This window comes from Bos indicus x Bos taurus, chromosome 6 (assembly GCF_003369695.1).
Source record: "Bos indicus x Bos taurus breed Angus x Brahman F1 hybrid chromosome 6, Bos_hybrid_MaternalHap_v2.0, whole genome shotgun sequence".
Classification (NCBI taxonomy): Eukaryota; Metazoa; Chordata; class Mammalia; order Artiodactyla; family Bovidae; genus Bos; species Bos indicus x Bos taurus.
This window is the reverse complement of record NC_040081.1, coordinates 84,520,929-84,538,316: the sequence shown is the minus strand read 5'-3', so window position 1 is coordinate 84,538,316 and position 17,388 is coordinate 84,520,929. Positions and strand designations below refer to the sequence as shown.

Below are 17,388 nucleotides of genomic sequence, written 5' to 3'. Positions count from 1 at the left end.
CTTTTGAATATGCTATCTAGGTTGGTCATAACTTTCCTCCCAAGGAGTAAGTATCTTTCAACTGCATGGCTGCAGTCACCATCTGTAGTGATTTTGGAACCCCCTAAATAAAGTCTGACACTATTTCCACTGTTTCCCCATCTATTTCTCATGAAGTGATGGGACCAGATGCCATGATCTTTGTTTTCTGAATGTTGAGTTTTAAGCCAACTTTTTCACTCTCCTCTTTCACTTTCATCAAGAGGCTTTTGAGTTCCTCTTCACTTTCTGCCATAAGAGTGGTGTCATCTGCATATCTGAGGTTATTGATATTTCTCCCAGCAATCTTGATTCCAGCTTGTGTTTCTTCTAGCCCAGCATTTCTCAAGATGTACTCTGCATATAAGTTAAATAAACAGGGTGACAATATACAGCCTTGACGAACTCCTTTTTCTATTTGCAACCAGTCTGTTGTTCATGTCCAGTTCTAACTGTTGCTTCCTGACCTGCATACAAATTTCTCAAGAGGCAGATCAGGTGGTCTGGTATTCCCATCTCTTTCAGAATTTTCCACAGTTTGTTGTGATCCACACAGTGAAAGGCTTTGGCATAGTCAATAAAGCAGAAATAGATGCTTTTCTGGAACTCTCTTGCTTTTTCCATGATCCATCAGATGTTGGCAATTTGATCTCTGGTTCCTCTGCCTTTTCTAAAACCAGCTTGAATATCTGGAAGTTCACGGTTCACATATTGCTGAAGGCTGGCTTGTAGAATTTTGAGCATTACTTTACTAGCATGTGAGATGAGTGCAATTGTGTGGTAGTTTGAGCATTCTTTGGCATTGCCTTTCTTTGGTATTGGAATGGAAACTGACCTTTTCCAGTCTTGTGGCCACTGCTGAGTTTTCCAAATGTGCTGGCATATTGAGTGCAGCAGTTTCACAGCATCATCTTTCAGGATTTGAAATAGCTCCACTGGAATTCCATCACCTCCACTAGCTTTGTTTGTAGTGATGCTTTCTAAGGCCCACTTGACTTCACATTCCAGGATGTCTGGCTCTAGGTCAGTGATCACACCATCGTGATTATCTGAGTCATGAAGATCTGTTTTGTACAGTTCTTCTGTGTATTCTTGCCATTTCTTCTTAATATCTTCTGCTTCTGTTAGGTCCATACCATTTCTGTCCTTTATCGAGCCCATCTTTGCATGAAATGTTCCTTTGGTATCTCTGATTTTCTTGGAGAGATCCTTAGTCTTTCCCATTCTGTTGTTTTCCTCTATTTCTTTGCCTTGATCACCGAAGAAGGCTTTCTTATCTCTTCTTGCTATTCTTTGAAACTCTGCATTCAGATGTTTATATATTTCCTTTTCTCCTTTGCTTTTCACTTCTCTTCTTTTCACAGCTATTTGTAAGGCCTCCCCAGACAGCCATTTTGCTTTTTTGCATTTCTTTTCCATGGGAATGGTCTGAATCCCTGTCTCCTGTACAATGTCATGAACCTCATTCCATAGTTCATCAGGCACTCTATCTATCAGATCTAGGCCCTTAAATCTATTTGTCACTTCCACTGTATAATCATAAGGGATTTGATTTAGGTCATACCTGAATGGTCTAGTGGTTTTCCCTACCTTCTTCAATTTCAGTCTGAATTTGGCAATAAGGAGTTCATGGTCTGAGCCACAGTCAGTTCCTGGTCTTGTTTTTGCTGACTGTATAGAGCTTCTCCATCTTTGGCTGCAAAGAATATAATCAATCTGATTTCAGTGTTGACCATCTGGTGATGTCCATGTATAGAGTCTTCTCTTGTGTTGTTGGAAGAGGGTGTTTGTTATGACCAGTGCATTTTCTTGGCAAAACTATTAGTCTTTGCCCTGTTTCATTCCGTATTCCAAGGCCAAATTTGCCTGTTACTCCAGGTGTTTCTTGACTTCCTACTTTTGCATTCCAGTCCCCTATAATGAAAAGGACATCTTTTTGGAGTGTTAGTTCTAAAAGGTCTTGTAGGTCTTCATAGAACCGTTCAACTTCAGCTTCTTCTGCATTACTGGTTGGGGCATAGACTTGGATTACTGTGATACTGAATGGTTTGCCTTGGAAATGAACAGAGATCATTCTGTTGTTTTTGAGATTGCATCCAAGTACTACATTTTGGACTCTTTTATTGACCATGATGGCCACTCCATTTCTTCTGAGGGATTCCTGCCTCAGTAGTAGATATAATGGTCATCTGAATTAAATTCACCCATTCCAGTCCATATCAGTTTGCTGATTCCTAGAATGTTGACATTCAGTCTTGCCATCTCTTGTTTGACCACTTCCAATTTGCCTTGATTCATGGACCTGACATTCCAGGTTCCTATGCAATATTGCTCTTTACAGCATTGGACCTTGCTTCTATCACCAGTCACATCCACAGCTGGGTATTCTTTTTGCTTTGGCTCTATCCCTTCATTCTTTCTGGAGTTATTTCTCCACTGATCTCCAGTAGCATATTGGGCACCTACTGACCTGGGGAGTTTCTCTTTCAGTATCCTATCATTTTGCCTTTTCATACTGTTCATGGGGTCAATTTCCTAACCAGATATTAAACCAGGTCTAGGCAGTGAGAGTACTGAGTCCAGGCCATTAGACTGTGAGGGCCAGTAGCAAGTGAAAAGGCCCTGGCTTGTTAGCTTTGTAAAAATTAATTTCAACAAAGAGACCGAAATTAGTGAAACAATTGAAGTGTTTATTGGGAGAAAAAAGAAGAGTACGTGTGAACAGACACACATGGGCAGGTTCTGAGAGAGAGTTGTGATTCGTGGTAGCTTAAATCACTCTGTGGATCATTTCTTTCCAAATTTCATCTGGCTGATATTTCTCTGCCTGACTCTGAGTCTTTTCTGGTATAACTCACAATCTTCCCCTCTGTATGCATGCATCACTTAGCTAGGATGGATTCCATCTCAGAGGCCTGTAGAAAGGTTTATACTACCTATTATGGGGGGGCATTCCCTCTCTTTTTGACCCCTAAGAAGACTTTCTGCACATGTGTAATTGAAAAGGTCTCCTTGACCTCAAGAATGAAAAATATGTGGTCTCTTTATCTGAGCAGAACTCAGCTCCTCTCTGCCCCTGTATCATCTTTATCTTGGATTATTGGTCCACAGGGGACAGACTTCAACTGCTCAGCCCGGGGCCCATCTCTCTGCTGCCTCAAACCCATAACAGAAGGATGCATGCAGCCCAAATAGGGGCACCCCAGTAGCTAATGACAAGACCCTGGCTTGTCTGCTTTGTAAAAATGAAGCAACCAGAGGAGTTTACACTGCTTGGATGCACAGGATGTCTCCTACAAAAGGTCTCTTCTCCAAGATCAAGCAATGTAACCAAACTATAAAATACATAAAATACAACAGAAAGTAAGGTGTCATAAGGTGATAGAAGAATATAGTCAAGTGGAACAACAATATAAAACTCCAGAAAAAAGAACTAAGTGAAATGGAAGCAGGCAATCTACCTAATGGAGAGTTCAACTATTACGGTTGTAAAGATTTTCAAAGAACTTGGAGGAAGAATGGATGAACAGAGTGAGAAGTTAGAAATTTTTAACAAAGAGAAAATATGAAGCACCACCAAATAGAGATGAAGAATATAAAAATTGACATGAAAAATACACTAGAAGGAAAAAACAGTATATTAGATAATGTAGAGAAACAGGTCAGTGAGTAAAAAGATAAAGTACTAGAAAACACTGAAGCTGAAAAGAAATAAAAAAGAATAAAAAGAAATGAGGGCAGCTTAAGAGACCTGCATGACAGCATCAAGCACACTACATTAGTATTATAGGGGACCTGAAGAAGAGGGAGAAAGGGGCAAAGAACATATTTGAAGATATAATAACTAACCTGCAAAGGGAAACAAGCATCCAGTTGTAGGAAGCAGAGACAATCTCAAACAGGACCAATTCAAAAAGGACCACATCAAGACACATTGCAATTAAATGGAAAAAAATGAAGATAAAGAAAAAAAATTTTAAAGCAGCAAGGGAAAAGAAACAAGTTACGTACAAGGAAACTCCCTTAAGACAACAGCTGGTTTTTCAGAAGAAACTGTAAAGGCCAGAATGGAGTAACTTGACATATTTAAAATGATGAAAGGAAAAACCTACTACCAAGAATATTCTATACAGAAAGGTTCACATTCAGATTTGATGGTGAGATAAAAAATTTTGCAAGCAAGCAGAAGCTAAAGGAGATTGGAGCCACCAAACCACGTATACAGAAATGTTAAGGGAACTTCTTTAAGTGAGAAAGAAAAGGTCAAAACTGGAAACGTGAAAATTACAAAAGGAAAAATCTCATTGGTGAAGAGAAATATACCACAGTGCTAGTAAATCAGCAAGGTATAAGGCTAGAAGAAAGGTTAAAAGACAAAAGTAGTACAATCAAGTATACTCATAATAAGTAGTTAAGGGATACACAAAACAAGAAGACTTAAAATATGATATCAAAAACACTAAGTGTGGTGGGAGGAGTAAAAACACAAGGTTCTTAAAATGCATTTGCACTTAAGAGATCCGCAACTTAAGATAATCATGTATTTTACATATATTTGTATGCATTTTGCCAAGTACAGTGTGGGGAATGACTATGTAATATCTTTATATGTTGTAACTACATATATCATGATGATCACTTTGAAATGTATAGAAATATCAAATCACTATGTGGTCTAACAGAAACTAACATAGTGTTGTAGGTCAATTATACTTCAAAACAAAAAAAAATTATAGAAATTCATAGAAAAACAGATCAGATTTTTGGTTACCAGAAGCATGGGATTGGGGAAGGGGCAATAGAAGGAAGGTAGTTAGTAGGTTCAAACTTCCAGTTATAAGATAAATACCAGGATGCAATATACATCATAAATTTAATTAATGCTGCTGTATGTTATACACAGAAATTGTCAGGAGAATAACTTCCTGATTTCTCATCTCAGGATTTTTTTTCTAATTAATTTTATACATATATAAGCTGACATGTTCACTAAGCTTATTGTGACAGTCATTTCCTAATATATGTAAGTTGAATCGTTATTCTGTACAACTTAAGCTTACACAGTGCTGTTATGTCAATTATATCACAACAAAACTGGAGGAAAAAAGTGATATAAAAATTGCACAACAAAATTAGACAAACTAGAGGTGATGAATAAATATCTTGAAAAACTCAATTTTACAGCAAATATGGAATTACTTTGATTTTTCATTTACATAATAGTACTAACTCTCAGAGAAGGCAATGGCACCCCACTCCAGTACTCTTGCCTGGAAAATCCCATGGACAGAGGAGCCTGGTAGGCTGCAGTCCATGAGGTTGCTAAGAGTCAGACATGACTGAGTGACTTCACTTTCACTTTTCAGTTTCATGCATTGGAGAAGGAAATGGCAACCCACTCCAGTGTTCTTGCCTGTAGAATCCCAAGGACTGGGGAGCCTGGTGGGCTGCCGTCTATGAGGTCACACAGAGTCGGACACGACTGAAGCGACTTAGCAGCAACTAACTCTCAATATTATGTTTTTATTACCACATCTGCTTTTACTGTCTTAGTAGAAATCTGACAAAATGGTTGAATCAGAATGTGACAGTTGAACATGTCCTATTCAATTACACCTGAAATACACCTGAAATATTCCCAGTGAAATGTGTTATGCAAATTTGCACCATAAAAATCCATAAATGTCAAATTATACACTTCTTTTTTAAAAGACTTTAGCAATATTTTATTATAAGAATTTAAAAATTTCTCTTCCATTTTTATTGAATGTTATTTAACTCTTCAACTGTCTTTTGCACCTTCTGAAAAATGTGTTGTATAAAAATCACACATTTCCAGTCATCTATAATTGCATGTCTATGACCCAAGAATCATTAAATTAATTAATTTTTTAAAAATTATACAAATTTTAAGGGTTACTTTCTATTTATAGTTACCACAAACTATTGTCTGTGTTCTTCATGTTGTACAATACATCCCTGAGCTTATCTTATACCCAATATTTTGTGCTTCCTACTCCCCTAGGCTTATATTACCCTTCCCTTCCCCACTGGTAACCACTAGTTTCTTCAATATATCTGTGAGTCTGATAAAAAAAAAGAAAAGAAATAGATTATTTCAACAGACATATCAAATTAAGAGATTGACTTATCATTATAATAAAAAATCTCTCCTAGAGGAAAAATCCAGGAGAGATCATATCACTAGTAAAGTCTATCAGACTTTTAAACAATAAAATAAACTAATCATTTCCAAATTTTCAAAAAATTTTAAGGGAACACTAAATAATTCTATGAGACCAGATTCACCCTGATACAAAAGCCACATAGACACATCACAAAACATAAAATTATAGACCATGATCAGTTTAAAATGTAAATATTAAAATATTCAAGAAAATATTTTCAGATCAAATCCAGTAGAATATTGAAAAAGAGTATTCACCATAATGAAGTGTTTAATTTCCTCATATGAGGATGGTTAAGCAAAAGTAAATCAATCAGTATAATAACTTGATATGAGTGTAATGATCAGACCGACAGTTACAGAGAAGAAAATTGTGGCTACCAGTGGGGAAGGGCAGAAGGGTAGTATATGCGTAGGGGAATAGGAAGCACAAAATATTGGGTATAACATAAGCTCAGGGATGTATTGTACAACATGAGGAACATAGCCAATACTTTCTGACAACTATAAATGGAAAGTAACCCTTAAAATTTATACAGTTTTTTAAAAGTTAATTAATTTAATGTTATTTGGTTTGTAGACATGTTATGCATGACTGGAACTGTGTAATTTTTATAGTAACCCATTTTTCAGAAGATGCAAGAGATAGTTAAAGAGTTAGGTGACATTCAATAACAAGGGGAAAAAAACAAAACAAAACAAAACAATCATTACAAGCTACACATTAAAGAAAGCTGACAAAATCCAATTTCTCTCATGGTAAAAATTCTTAAGAAACTAAGAAGAGTGAAAAAAAGCCCTCAACATGATACAGAGTATTAAAAAAAAAAAAATCTAGTATCAAGCTCAATGATGGAACCTGAAAGCTTTCCTCCTAAGATCAGGAAAAATACAAGAATGGCTACTTTCACTGCTGCTATTTAACTTTTACTAGAAGTTCAGCATGGAAATGATACAAGAAACAGAAATGAAAGCCATTCATGCACATTAGAGTGACAGGTAAAACAATGTGTATTTGCAGATGACATGATCCTATACATAGAAAATCTCCAAGAATTCACAAAAAGCTGCTACTGCTGCTAAGTCACTTCAGTCGTGTCCGACTCTGTGCGACCCCATAGACGGCAGTCTACCAGGCTCCCCTGTCCCTGGGATTCTCCAGGCAAGAGTACCTACTAGAGCTAAAAACCAAATTTAACAAAAGTGTAGAATACAAGATTCACACACAAAAATCAGTTTTGCTTATTATGCACACAGTATCAATGAACACACTGACTGTGAAATTTTAAAACTTCCTTTACAAGAACAATGAAACAATTTAAATACTTAAGAATTAATCTGACCGAGGAAGTTACATATTTACATGTGGAAAACTACAAAACATTATCATTGTAAGGAATTAAAGAATGCCTAAATACATGGAAAGTCATCCTGTGTCCATGGATAGGAACATTTAGCATGTTAAAATGTCAACACTATCCAAAGTAATCTATAGATTTATTAAATGCCTATCAAAACTCTTTAACAGCCTTTTTTGTAGAAATGAAATATCCAATTAACAACCTCATATGGAATTTCAAGAACCACAAATAGACAAACAATATTGAAAAACAAAAAAAGTGAAAGGACTCACATTTTAAAACATTGAAATTAGAAACATTATAAACCAAAAGTAAATTAACAGTGTGGTACTAGAAGGGTAGACATATAAACCAATGGAATAGAAGACAAATTGGAATTAACCTTCATATATATGGCTAACTGATTTTCAACAAGTGTGAAAGACCATTCAATTGGAAAAGGACAGTCACTTCTTGACACATTGTACTAATAAAACTCTGATATCCACATGTAAAAGAATGAAGACATATCATATATATATAAATTACCTCAAGATGGATCAAAGTATGAAAATTTAGAAGTAAAATTACAGCAATTTATAAGAAAATCCTAAGGGAAAACTTCATCACATAAATTATGTTATGATTTCCTAGATATGAGGCAAAAAGAATAGGTAATAAAAGAAAAGAAAATCAGATTTCATCAAAGAATTCTCCAGGGCACAACACTGGAGTGGGTAGCCTTTCCCTCCTCCAGGGGATCTTCCCAACCAGGTATCAAACCCAGGTCTCCTGCATTGCAGGTGGATTCTTTACCAGATGAGTTCTCAGGGAAGCACACTGATATTGGAAGAATACTGGAGTGGGTTCCTATTTCCTCCTCCAGGGAATCTTCCTGACCCAGGGATTGAATCTGCATCCCTGCCACTGCAGGTGGATTCTTTAACAGTTGAGCCACTGGAGAAGCCCAAAATGATGCATGTGAAAGGGAAAGTGTCTTTTTGACTCTTTGTGGCCTCATGGACTGTAACCCACCAGGCTCCTCTTTCTATAGAATTCTCCAGGCAAGAATCCTGGAGTGAGTTGTCATTCCCTTCTCCAGGGGATCTTCGCAATCCAGGGATCTATCCTGGGTTTCCCACATTGCAGGCAGATTCTTTACCATCTGAGCTACCAGGGAAGCCCATGGGCTGTGGAAAACATTTTGTGTTTTCTCAGAAAGTTAAACATGGATATATCATACAAACCAGTCATTCTAATTCTGGCTATATATCCAAAAGAATTGAAATCATGGGCTCAAACAGCTACTTGCACACCAGTGGTCACAGCATCATTATTCACAATCATGAAATGACTGGATAAAATGTGACATATACACACAAAGAAATATTATTCACCTTTTAAAAGAAGGAAATCCTGATATGTTACAATATGTATGAACTTTGAGACATAACATTAAGTGAAATAATGTTAAGTCAGAAAGTACTGCATGATTCCACTGAGATTACCAGAGTAGTTAAATCTGCAGAGACAGAAAATAAAATAGAAGTCACCGGGGGTTATGAAGTGAAGGGAATAGGGAGTTACTGCTGAATGATACAGAGTTATGCAGGGATGATGAAGACATTTGGGATGCTGATAGTGCTGATGGTTTCATAACACTGTGGATTGTAATGCCTAATGTAAGTTCTAGTCACACAATACCTTAAAATTATAAATATCATTATGTATATTTTATTATAATAAAGACAATACTCGATTCTATATCACTACCAAGTATATAACAAAGGTCAGAGTGCTAACAAGCTCTTAGGTAAATAACATCCATCCCCTTTACCTCTGAAAATTTTGTTGCGAAATCTCCTTTACCAGAATAACCTAGTAATGCCAATACATAATTGTTTCAGGTAAAGATTTTCCTTGTATCCTTCATCTTTTAAGTGAGAACTAACTTGTTAGTATATAGATTAGGATTATTGTAAGCATTTGAAAATATGATTGTAATGTCAATGGTTTAAAAACATTCATTACTTAATCACTAAGGCATCATTGCTTGTGTAATACCTGGAGGCATTAAACCTGATTAATTCTAAGTTAACTGCCTCCTTCTGACAGGATATGGTTCTAAAAATCTTCAAATGAAGTAAAGACACTTGCCTTAACAGGTTCTGTGGAAATATGGAGGAAAGAAACCAGAAAATTTAGGAGCCAATACCCGGATATATGAATGGATTCCACAGAATGATCTTCTGGGTAAGACCAAAGAGAAGAAAATCAAACAGAAATAAATAAGGGATAATCTGAATAATTACTCAATAACAAATAAATCCAAAACATTTGTTTTCAAAATAAGAAATAAAAACCTTGATGGCTTCTTCACATTTCTTCTGGAGTTTGTTAAAGAAAAATTATCCATGACACTTGTTAAAGACTAAACTGAAGTGAAGTGCAGTGAAAGTTTCTCAGTCATGTCCGACTCTTTACTACCCCATGGACTATACAGTCCACGGAATTCTCCCGGCCAGAATACTGGAGTGGGTAGCCTTTCCCTTCTCCAGGGGATCTTCCCAACCCAGGGATTGAACTAGGGTCTTCTGCATTGCAAGTAGATTCTTTACCAAGAATCCTGAGCTATCAAAAAAAGCCCCAAAAGACTGTAAAGAACACTTTATCCAAGGCCATCAGGATGAATACTACTGCAATAGACTTTCACAGCAAATCAGAGATTGGACTCCATCTGAGTCAAAAAGGAAAAGTGGAAAATTTATAGACAAAGTACAGAGTGGATGGTCATTAGATAAAAAATTAATAAGAGTAAGCATCACAGACAAGGGGTGGGGATTCTGGAAAAAACAACTGAATCAGATTCTTGCTGAAGGCAGGCCAGAGTGATCAGGTATCAAATAGGGGGACGGTGAAGGATGAATCAATAATCAGAGAGGTGATCAAATATCAAGGTTTCAAGAGTCTAGGGAAACTGACTTCATAGGATGCTTGCTAAAATTAGGTAACGCAGAGATAAAAAAGAAACCCCCAAACCAGGACCTAGCTTAGAAGAGAGTTCAGAGGAGCCTGACTAGACTTTGGTCAAGGATAGAATCTTTTTCAAGCTCTAACATAAATATGGGTTTTATAATTCTTCCACTTATGATATAATCTCTGCCTCTTCAGAATCAGGGTAAAGGAAAGTACCTTTAGATAAGGCTCTCATTACTTTTTGTATAGAATATGGCAACACCTTTCTGACTCTGTGTATCCATTTTCTCCTCTGTGTCCATCCGCCTCTCTGGACTTTCCCTGCAGTAACTATTTAGGGGGAAAAAATCTGGCAAACCATTTCGTCATCTAGCATATTACGAATGGCCCCAGATTACTATAAAATTACATGCACAATTCTGTTTTCTTAAACAGGTACTTAATGAACTTGCCTTGGTCTATCTTTCTATCCTGTGCTGCCAACATTCTCACAGTGAAACCCTGCATATCTCTCCTCCCATGTCTCATTCACAGAAGCATTTTTTCTTAAATCCCTCGATCCTGTTTATTAAAGCATCATCATCCCAATTACTTGTCCAATGGCAGGTACTCTCCATCATTTAACTCTGCACAAATTTTTCAGAGGTTTATGGAATGACTCACTTGCTGGAATCACTAATTGCTGCTTAGCATGGAATAATCAATTGCTACTTTCTTTAGCACCTATAGGAATCTATATATGGCTTCATTGTACACAATCATATAGAAGATGCTACCTAACTGAATTAACTGTTTATAAAGATATTATGGCTTTCTGTTTCTAAAACTCTTTCAATTTAGAATACTGATTTTTTTTTTTTCTTTTTAGGTCATCCCCAAACCAGAGCTTTTATCACTCACTGTGGAACCAATGGGGTCTATGAAGCTATCTACCATGGGGTCCCTATGGTGGGAATCCCCCTGTTTGGTGATCAGTATGGTAATGTTGCTCGTGTTAAAGCCAAAGGAGCAGCTGTCGAATTAGACTTGCAAAGAATGACGAGTTCCGATCTGCTTAACGCTTTGAAGGCAGTTATTAACAACCCTATGTGAGTATAAAGTATACAGTTTTCTGAGAAACATTGGTATTTTAAAAGGAGTAATTGTTTCATTCAGTTTAATTCAATACTTTTATATAATCACCAGGACATATCTAACATCAAATAAATTATTGTCATATATTTCTCAAATTCTATGAAAATATTTACCTATTGTTACTGGAGAATAGATTTCATCCTCAAAGAAATGCTAAATTTATTTAAATAAGCTAAACTATTTTTAAAGAGTCACACATACTTTTGCTAATATTATTTTTTGTTCATGTGCATGCTTAGTACTAAGTCATGTCGGCTCTTTTGCAACCTTATTGACTTTAGTTCACCAGTCTCCTCTGTCTGTGGGATTCTACAGGCAAGAATACAGGAGTGAGTTGCCATTTCCTTCTCCAGGGGAAATGGAGGTTTTTATATATAAAAACCTATATAATCCAGGGGCTCTTCCTGACCCAGGGATCCAACCCACATCTCCTGCATTGGCAGGCATATTCTTTACCACTGAGCCACCTGGGAAGCCATTTATTATGTCTTTAAAATTACAAATATTACTACTATAAAGAATTTAGGCAATGTGACAGAAATATAGAGAAATAAAGTTGAAAAAAATCACGTAGCTCTCTTCAGGTATCTATAACCTATTACCAGTATAGAAATATTACTTCAGATATTTCTTTGTGCTAATTTACAAATAGAAAAGAAAAAAATGTATAAAAATGGGACCAGGCTACATTTTGGGACTTCCCTGGTGGCTCAGATGGTAAAGAATCTGCCTGCAATGCAGGAGAGGTTTGATCCCTAGGTCAGGAATATCTCCTGGAGAAGAAAATGGCCACCTACTTCAGTATTCTTAGCTAGAGAATTCCATGGACAGAGGAGCCTGGAGACCTACAGTCCATGGGGTTGCAAGAGTTAGACACAACTGAAGCAACTTTGCACAGCATGCTTGGTATATCTATTCCTGAATGATTTGTTTTTATTAATTTTTTATCTGACAAATTTTTTTTTCTGTGTCTTAGAGCTATTGTTTTTTCCTTGTTTTCCTGAAATGTATCTAGAGGTACTTATTCATTAAATTCTTGTATATTAAGAAAGACCTGTCTTTTTTTTTTTTTTTTTAACCAAATGGTGACAGGGTTTTGCATACTTTTTTATTTTGGCTCACAATTCTGTTTCTCAGCACTTTCTACATATATTTCATTATTTTTCTCCAATTTAATGTTCTGTACTCTCTATCAATGATAAGTGCACTTCAGTATGGGAGAATAACCTTCCTCCTCCATCTCCTTCACAAACCCAAAGGAATACTTCCTCTAAGTGAGCCATTAAGAACCCTAAATCTAGAGCCTATTTTACAGAGAGAAATAACTCGGAAAGAGAAAAACAAAATCTAGATTTTCAGAATCTAGAAAAATGGTACTGATGAACCTGTTTACAGGTGAGGAACAGAGACACAGATGTAGAGAGGATGGTATTGTGGACTCAGCAGGGGAAGAAGAGGGTGGGACAAATTGAGAAGAGTAGCACTGACATACCATGGACTTACTCTCAGCCCTTACTTCTTGCCCAGAGGATCACATCAAGCTTCTTGTTTTCATCTGAAATGTCAGGGCCATGAAAATCTCAGACTGAAATCTTTCCTGCTGTTGTTGAAAACTAGCTCCTTTTAGGACTAATACTGAACCAGGGAGAGGGAAGAGAAGTACAGGAAGAGTTATTTTCTCATAGCTCTGCCCCTTAAATGCTGTTTCTGTCACTATTATGTTCCCAGCACCACATTCAGCAAAAGAGATAAAAATTCTGTATTCTCAAATGACATATTCTACATTCCTCTTTCTGAATCTTTAAAATGCTACTTTTAGTTAGAAATTCTCCCCTACTTCCAATTATTATAGAGACTATCCAACAAATATAGGAATATCCAACAAATTTCAGTTAATAAATTACCATATCTAGAAATATCTCAAGAGGAAAAAAAAAACTTTCATGTATATTCTGTGCTCTTGGTGATATCATTTATGACATAATATATTCATAATTATGTAATATACTTTTAATAGTATATAACAATTTTAGGTATATCATGTCCTTAACAAAATTTTCAAGTGGCTATCTATATATTCAATCCTTAGCTATAAAGAGAATGCTATGAAGTTATCAAGAATTCACCATGATACACCAGTGAAGCCCCTTAAACGAGCAGTCTTCTGGATTGAGTTTATCATGCGTCACAAAGGAGCCAAACACCTTCGACCAGCCTTCCATGACCTCACCTGGTACCAGCACCACTCTTTGGATGTGATTGGCTTCCTGCTAGCTTGTGTGGCAACTATTATATTCCTGGTCACTAAATGTTGCCTGTTTTGTTGTGGGAAGTTTGGTAAAATTTCAAAGAAGAAAAAGAGAGAGTAGTTTTTGTTTTTTTGTTTTTTTCAACAGTTGGACTAGAAACCTTGATGAAATCCATCTGAATTATCCCAGGCACTGATTTGAACAGATTTCTACTCACTTGGGTTCTTGTCCATTCCTCAGCTTTTTGAGTCAAAGGTCAAACTCTCACTCCAAAAATATGCCACATGATTTATAATTATGATTTAAAAGAATCTTTTATTTAAAAACAGAGGATAAACAAATAAACACATAAAAGTTGCTACCATTAACGATGTAGTGGTTTACTTCATTCATTGCTTTCAGTTCAATCAGTTGAGATGCTGTTTGAGGCCTTATGAACATAACAAGTAATTCTATTTTCAGTACTAACCATATTGAATATTTCCTTAATATCTGACATGATTTTGGTTTCCACATTCTAAAGGAACTAGACAAGGAGTAATGTAGAGCACACTCTAGTCAGAGCTTTCCTTCCAGTCAGGATGATCAGGAACTTGTAGGGTTTCTACTCCTCTGTAAAGCACATTTTACACCATCAATTTTCTTTCATATCATTCATTAGATGTTGTCCCTCTTGAAATACAAAGCTTTGCTTTGTATTTGATTGAAGATTGCCCTTCATTTGGATATTAGTAATGATAACACTCATTTGATGATAATAATAGTACTTAATTTGTATTGTAACACTTCATAGCTTCAGAGAACTAGCGATTACCATATATTAGCATGGTTGTTGGTATGATGGAGCAAAAGTAAATGGCTTGAATTTAATACCCATCCTTTCAAAGTAACAATTTTTTAAACATTTATTTTAATTAATTAATTTATTTATCTTTCACTGTGTTATGTCTTCATTGCTGCACATGGGCCTTCTCTAGGTGTGGTGAGGAGGAGCTACTCTAGTTGCAGTCTGTGGGCTTTTCATTGAGGTGGTTTCTTTTACTGCAGAGCACAGGCTCTAGGATACGTGAGTGTCAGTAGTTGTAGCCTGTGGGCTCTAGAGTGGGAGTTCAGTAGTTTTACTGAACAGGCTTAGTTGCCTCATGGCAGGTGAGATCTTCCTGGACCAGGGATTGAACTCGTGTCTCCTTCAGTGGCAGGTGGATTCTTAACTACTGGACCAACAGGCAAACCCTAAACTAACTTAAACATTTTTTCCCCTATTAATTTTACTTAGAACATATACATTTGGAGAGAAGGAGCAAACTTCTTAGAGCTATACTGCATATTCACTGGGGAAAATGCATTTCTCAGAAATGCTATTTGCTGTGGGGAATGATTTCTTCATTTAAAGAGAAATTTAGTGGATTTTCTCATTTCTTCCTTCACTTCCATCACTTCCCCTGGTCTTATAAATGGTCCTTTGATCACTATTACAAGCACAAGTACTTAGGCTTCTTACTAACTAGCATCTGCTGGAAATCAGCAGTAAGCTTGAAAACACAGCTTGAATTTTAATAAAAAGAGTTATCTCTTAAAAAAAAAAAAGGAACATTCCCTTTCTTTCTTCTCTAATCATATAGGATCAGTTTTGGGGGGTCTGGACAATGATTTTGAATTACCCAATACTCCCTTTTAAAAAAGATGTCTCTAATATTCTTTTCTAAAAGTCTATCTCCAAAAAGTTATTTAACATAATACACAGTTGTATGGGATCACCGATTCAATGGGCATGAGTTTGAGTAAACTCCGGGAGCTGGTGATGGACAGGGAGGCCTGGCATGCTGCAGTCCATGGGGTCATGAAAAGTCAGATGCGACTGAACTCAACTGAACTGATATCAACCAGATTTAATAATAATTTATCATCAGTTCAGTTCAGTTCAGTTGCTCAGTCATGTCCGACTCTTTGCCACCCCATGAATCACAGCATGCCAGGCCTCCCTGTCCATCACCAACTCCCAGAGTTCACTTAAACTCACGTCCATCGAGTAGGTGATGCCATCCAGCCATCTCATCCTCTGTCATCCCCTTCTCCTCCTGCCCCCAATCCCTCTCAACATCAGAGTCTTTTCCAATGAGTCAACTCTTCGCATGAGGTGGCCAAAGTACTGGAGTTTCAGCTTTAGCATCATTCTTTCGAAAGAACACCCAGGGCTGATCTCCTTTAGAATGGATTGGTTGGATCTCCTTGCAGTCCAAGGGACTCTCATGAGTCTTCTCCAACACCACAGTTCAAAAGCATCAATCTTCAGCGCTCAGCTTTCTTCACAGTCCAACTCTCACATCCATACATGACTACTGGAAAAACCATAGCTTTGACTAGATGGACCTTTGTTGGCAAAGTAATGTCTCTGCTTTTAAAAATGGGGCCACCCAAAATGGATGGATCATGGTGGAGAGGTCTGACAGAATGTGGTCCACTGGAGAAGGGAATGGCAAACCCCTTCAGTATTCTTGCCTTGAGAACCCCATGAGTAGTATGAAAAGGCAAAAAGATAGGACACTGAAAGATGAACTACCCAGGTCCATAGGTGCCCAATATGCTACTGGAGGTCAGTGGAGAAATAACTCCAAAAGAAGAAAGGGATGGAACCAGAGCAAAAACATTACCCAGTTGTGGATGGGGCTGGTGATAGAAGCAAGGTCTGATGCTGTATGTTAGGTCCATCAATCAAGGCAAATTGGAAGTGGCAAAAGAAGAGATGGCAAGAGTGAACGTCGACATTCTAGGAATTACCGAACTAAGATGGACTGGAATGGGTGAATTTAACTCAGATGACCATTATATCTACTACTATAGGCAGGAATCCCTTAGAAGAAATGGAGTAACCATCATGGTCAACAAAAGAGTCTGAAATGCAGTACTTGGATGCAATCTCAAAAACAACAGAATGATCTCTGTTCATTTCCAAGGCAAACCATTCAATATCACGGTAATCCAAGACTATGCCCCAACGTTGAAGAAGCTCTAGTTGAATGGTTCTATAAAGACATACAAGACCTTTTAAAACTAACACCCAAAAAGATGTCCTTTTCATTATAGGGGACTGGAATCCCAAAGTAGTAAGTCAGGAAACAGCTGGAATAACAGGCAGTTTTGGCCTTGGAGTTCAGAATGAAGCAGGGGAAAGGCTAATAGAGTTTTGCCAAGAGAACGCACTGGGCATAGCAAACACCCTCTTCCAACAACACAAGAGAAGACTCTACACATGGACATCACCAGATGGTAAACACCAAAATCAGACTGATTATATTCTTTGCAGCCAAAGATGGAGAAGCTCTATACAGTCAGCAAAAACAAGACCAGGAGCTGAATGTGGCTCAGATCATGAACTCCTTATTGCCAAATTCAGACTTAAATGAAAGAAAGTGGGGAAAACCACTAGACAATTCAGGTATGACCTAAATCAAATCCCTTATGATTATATAGTGGAAGTGAGAAA

General features: G+C 37.0%; 1 protein-coding gene across 1 annotated transcript in view; it reads left to right on the top strand.

Annotated features, from left to right (window-relative positions):
* LOC113894348 (UDP-glucuronosyltransferase 2C1-like) overlaps positions 1–14,272 on the top strand; it is a 37,158-nt gene extending 22,886 nt beyond the window's left edge. Inside the window, exons 4-6 of the mRNA XM_027544656.1 lie at positions 9,711–9,798; positions 11,390–11,609; positions 13,745–14,272. Of these exons, the coding sequence (XP_027400457.1) occupies positions 9,711–9,798; positions 11,390–11,609; positions 13,745–14,024 (588 nt within the window). The 3' untranslated portion in view covers positions 14,025–14,272. The remainder of the gene's footprint in view (positions 1–9,710; positions 9,799–11,389; positions 11,610–13,744) is intronic.
* Positions 14,273–17,388: the final 3,116 nt, after the last annotated feature.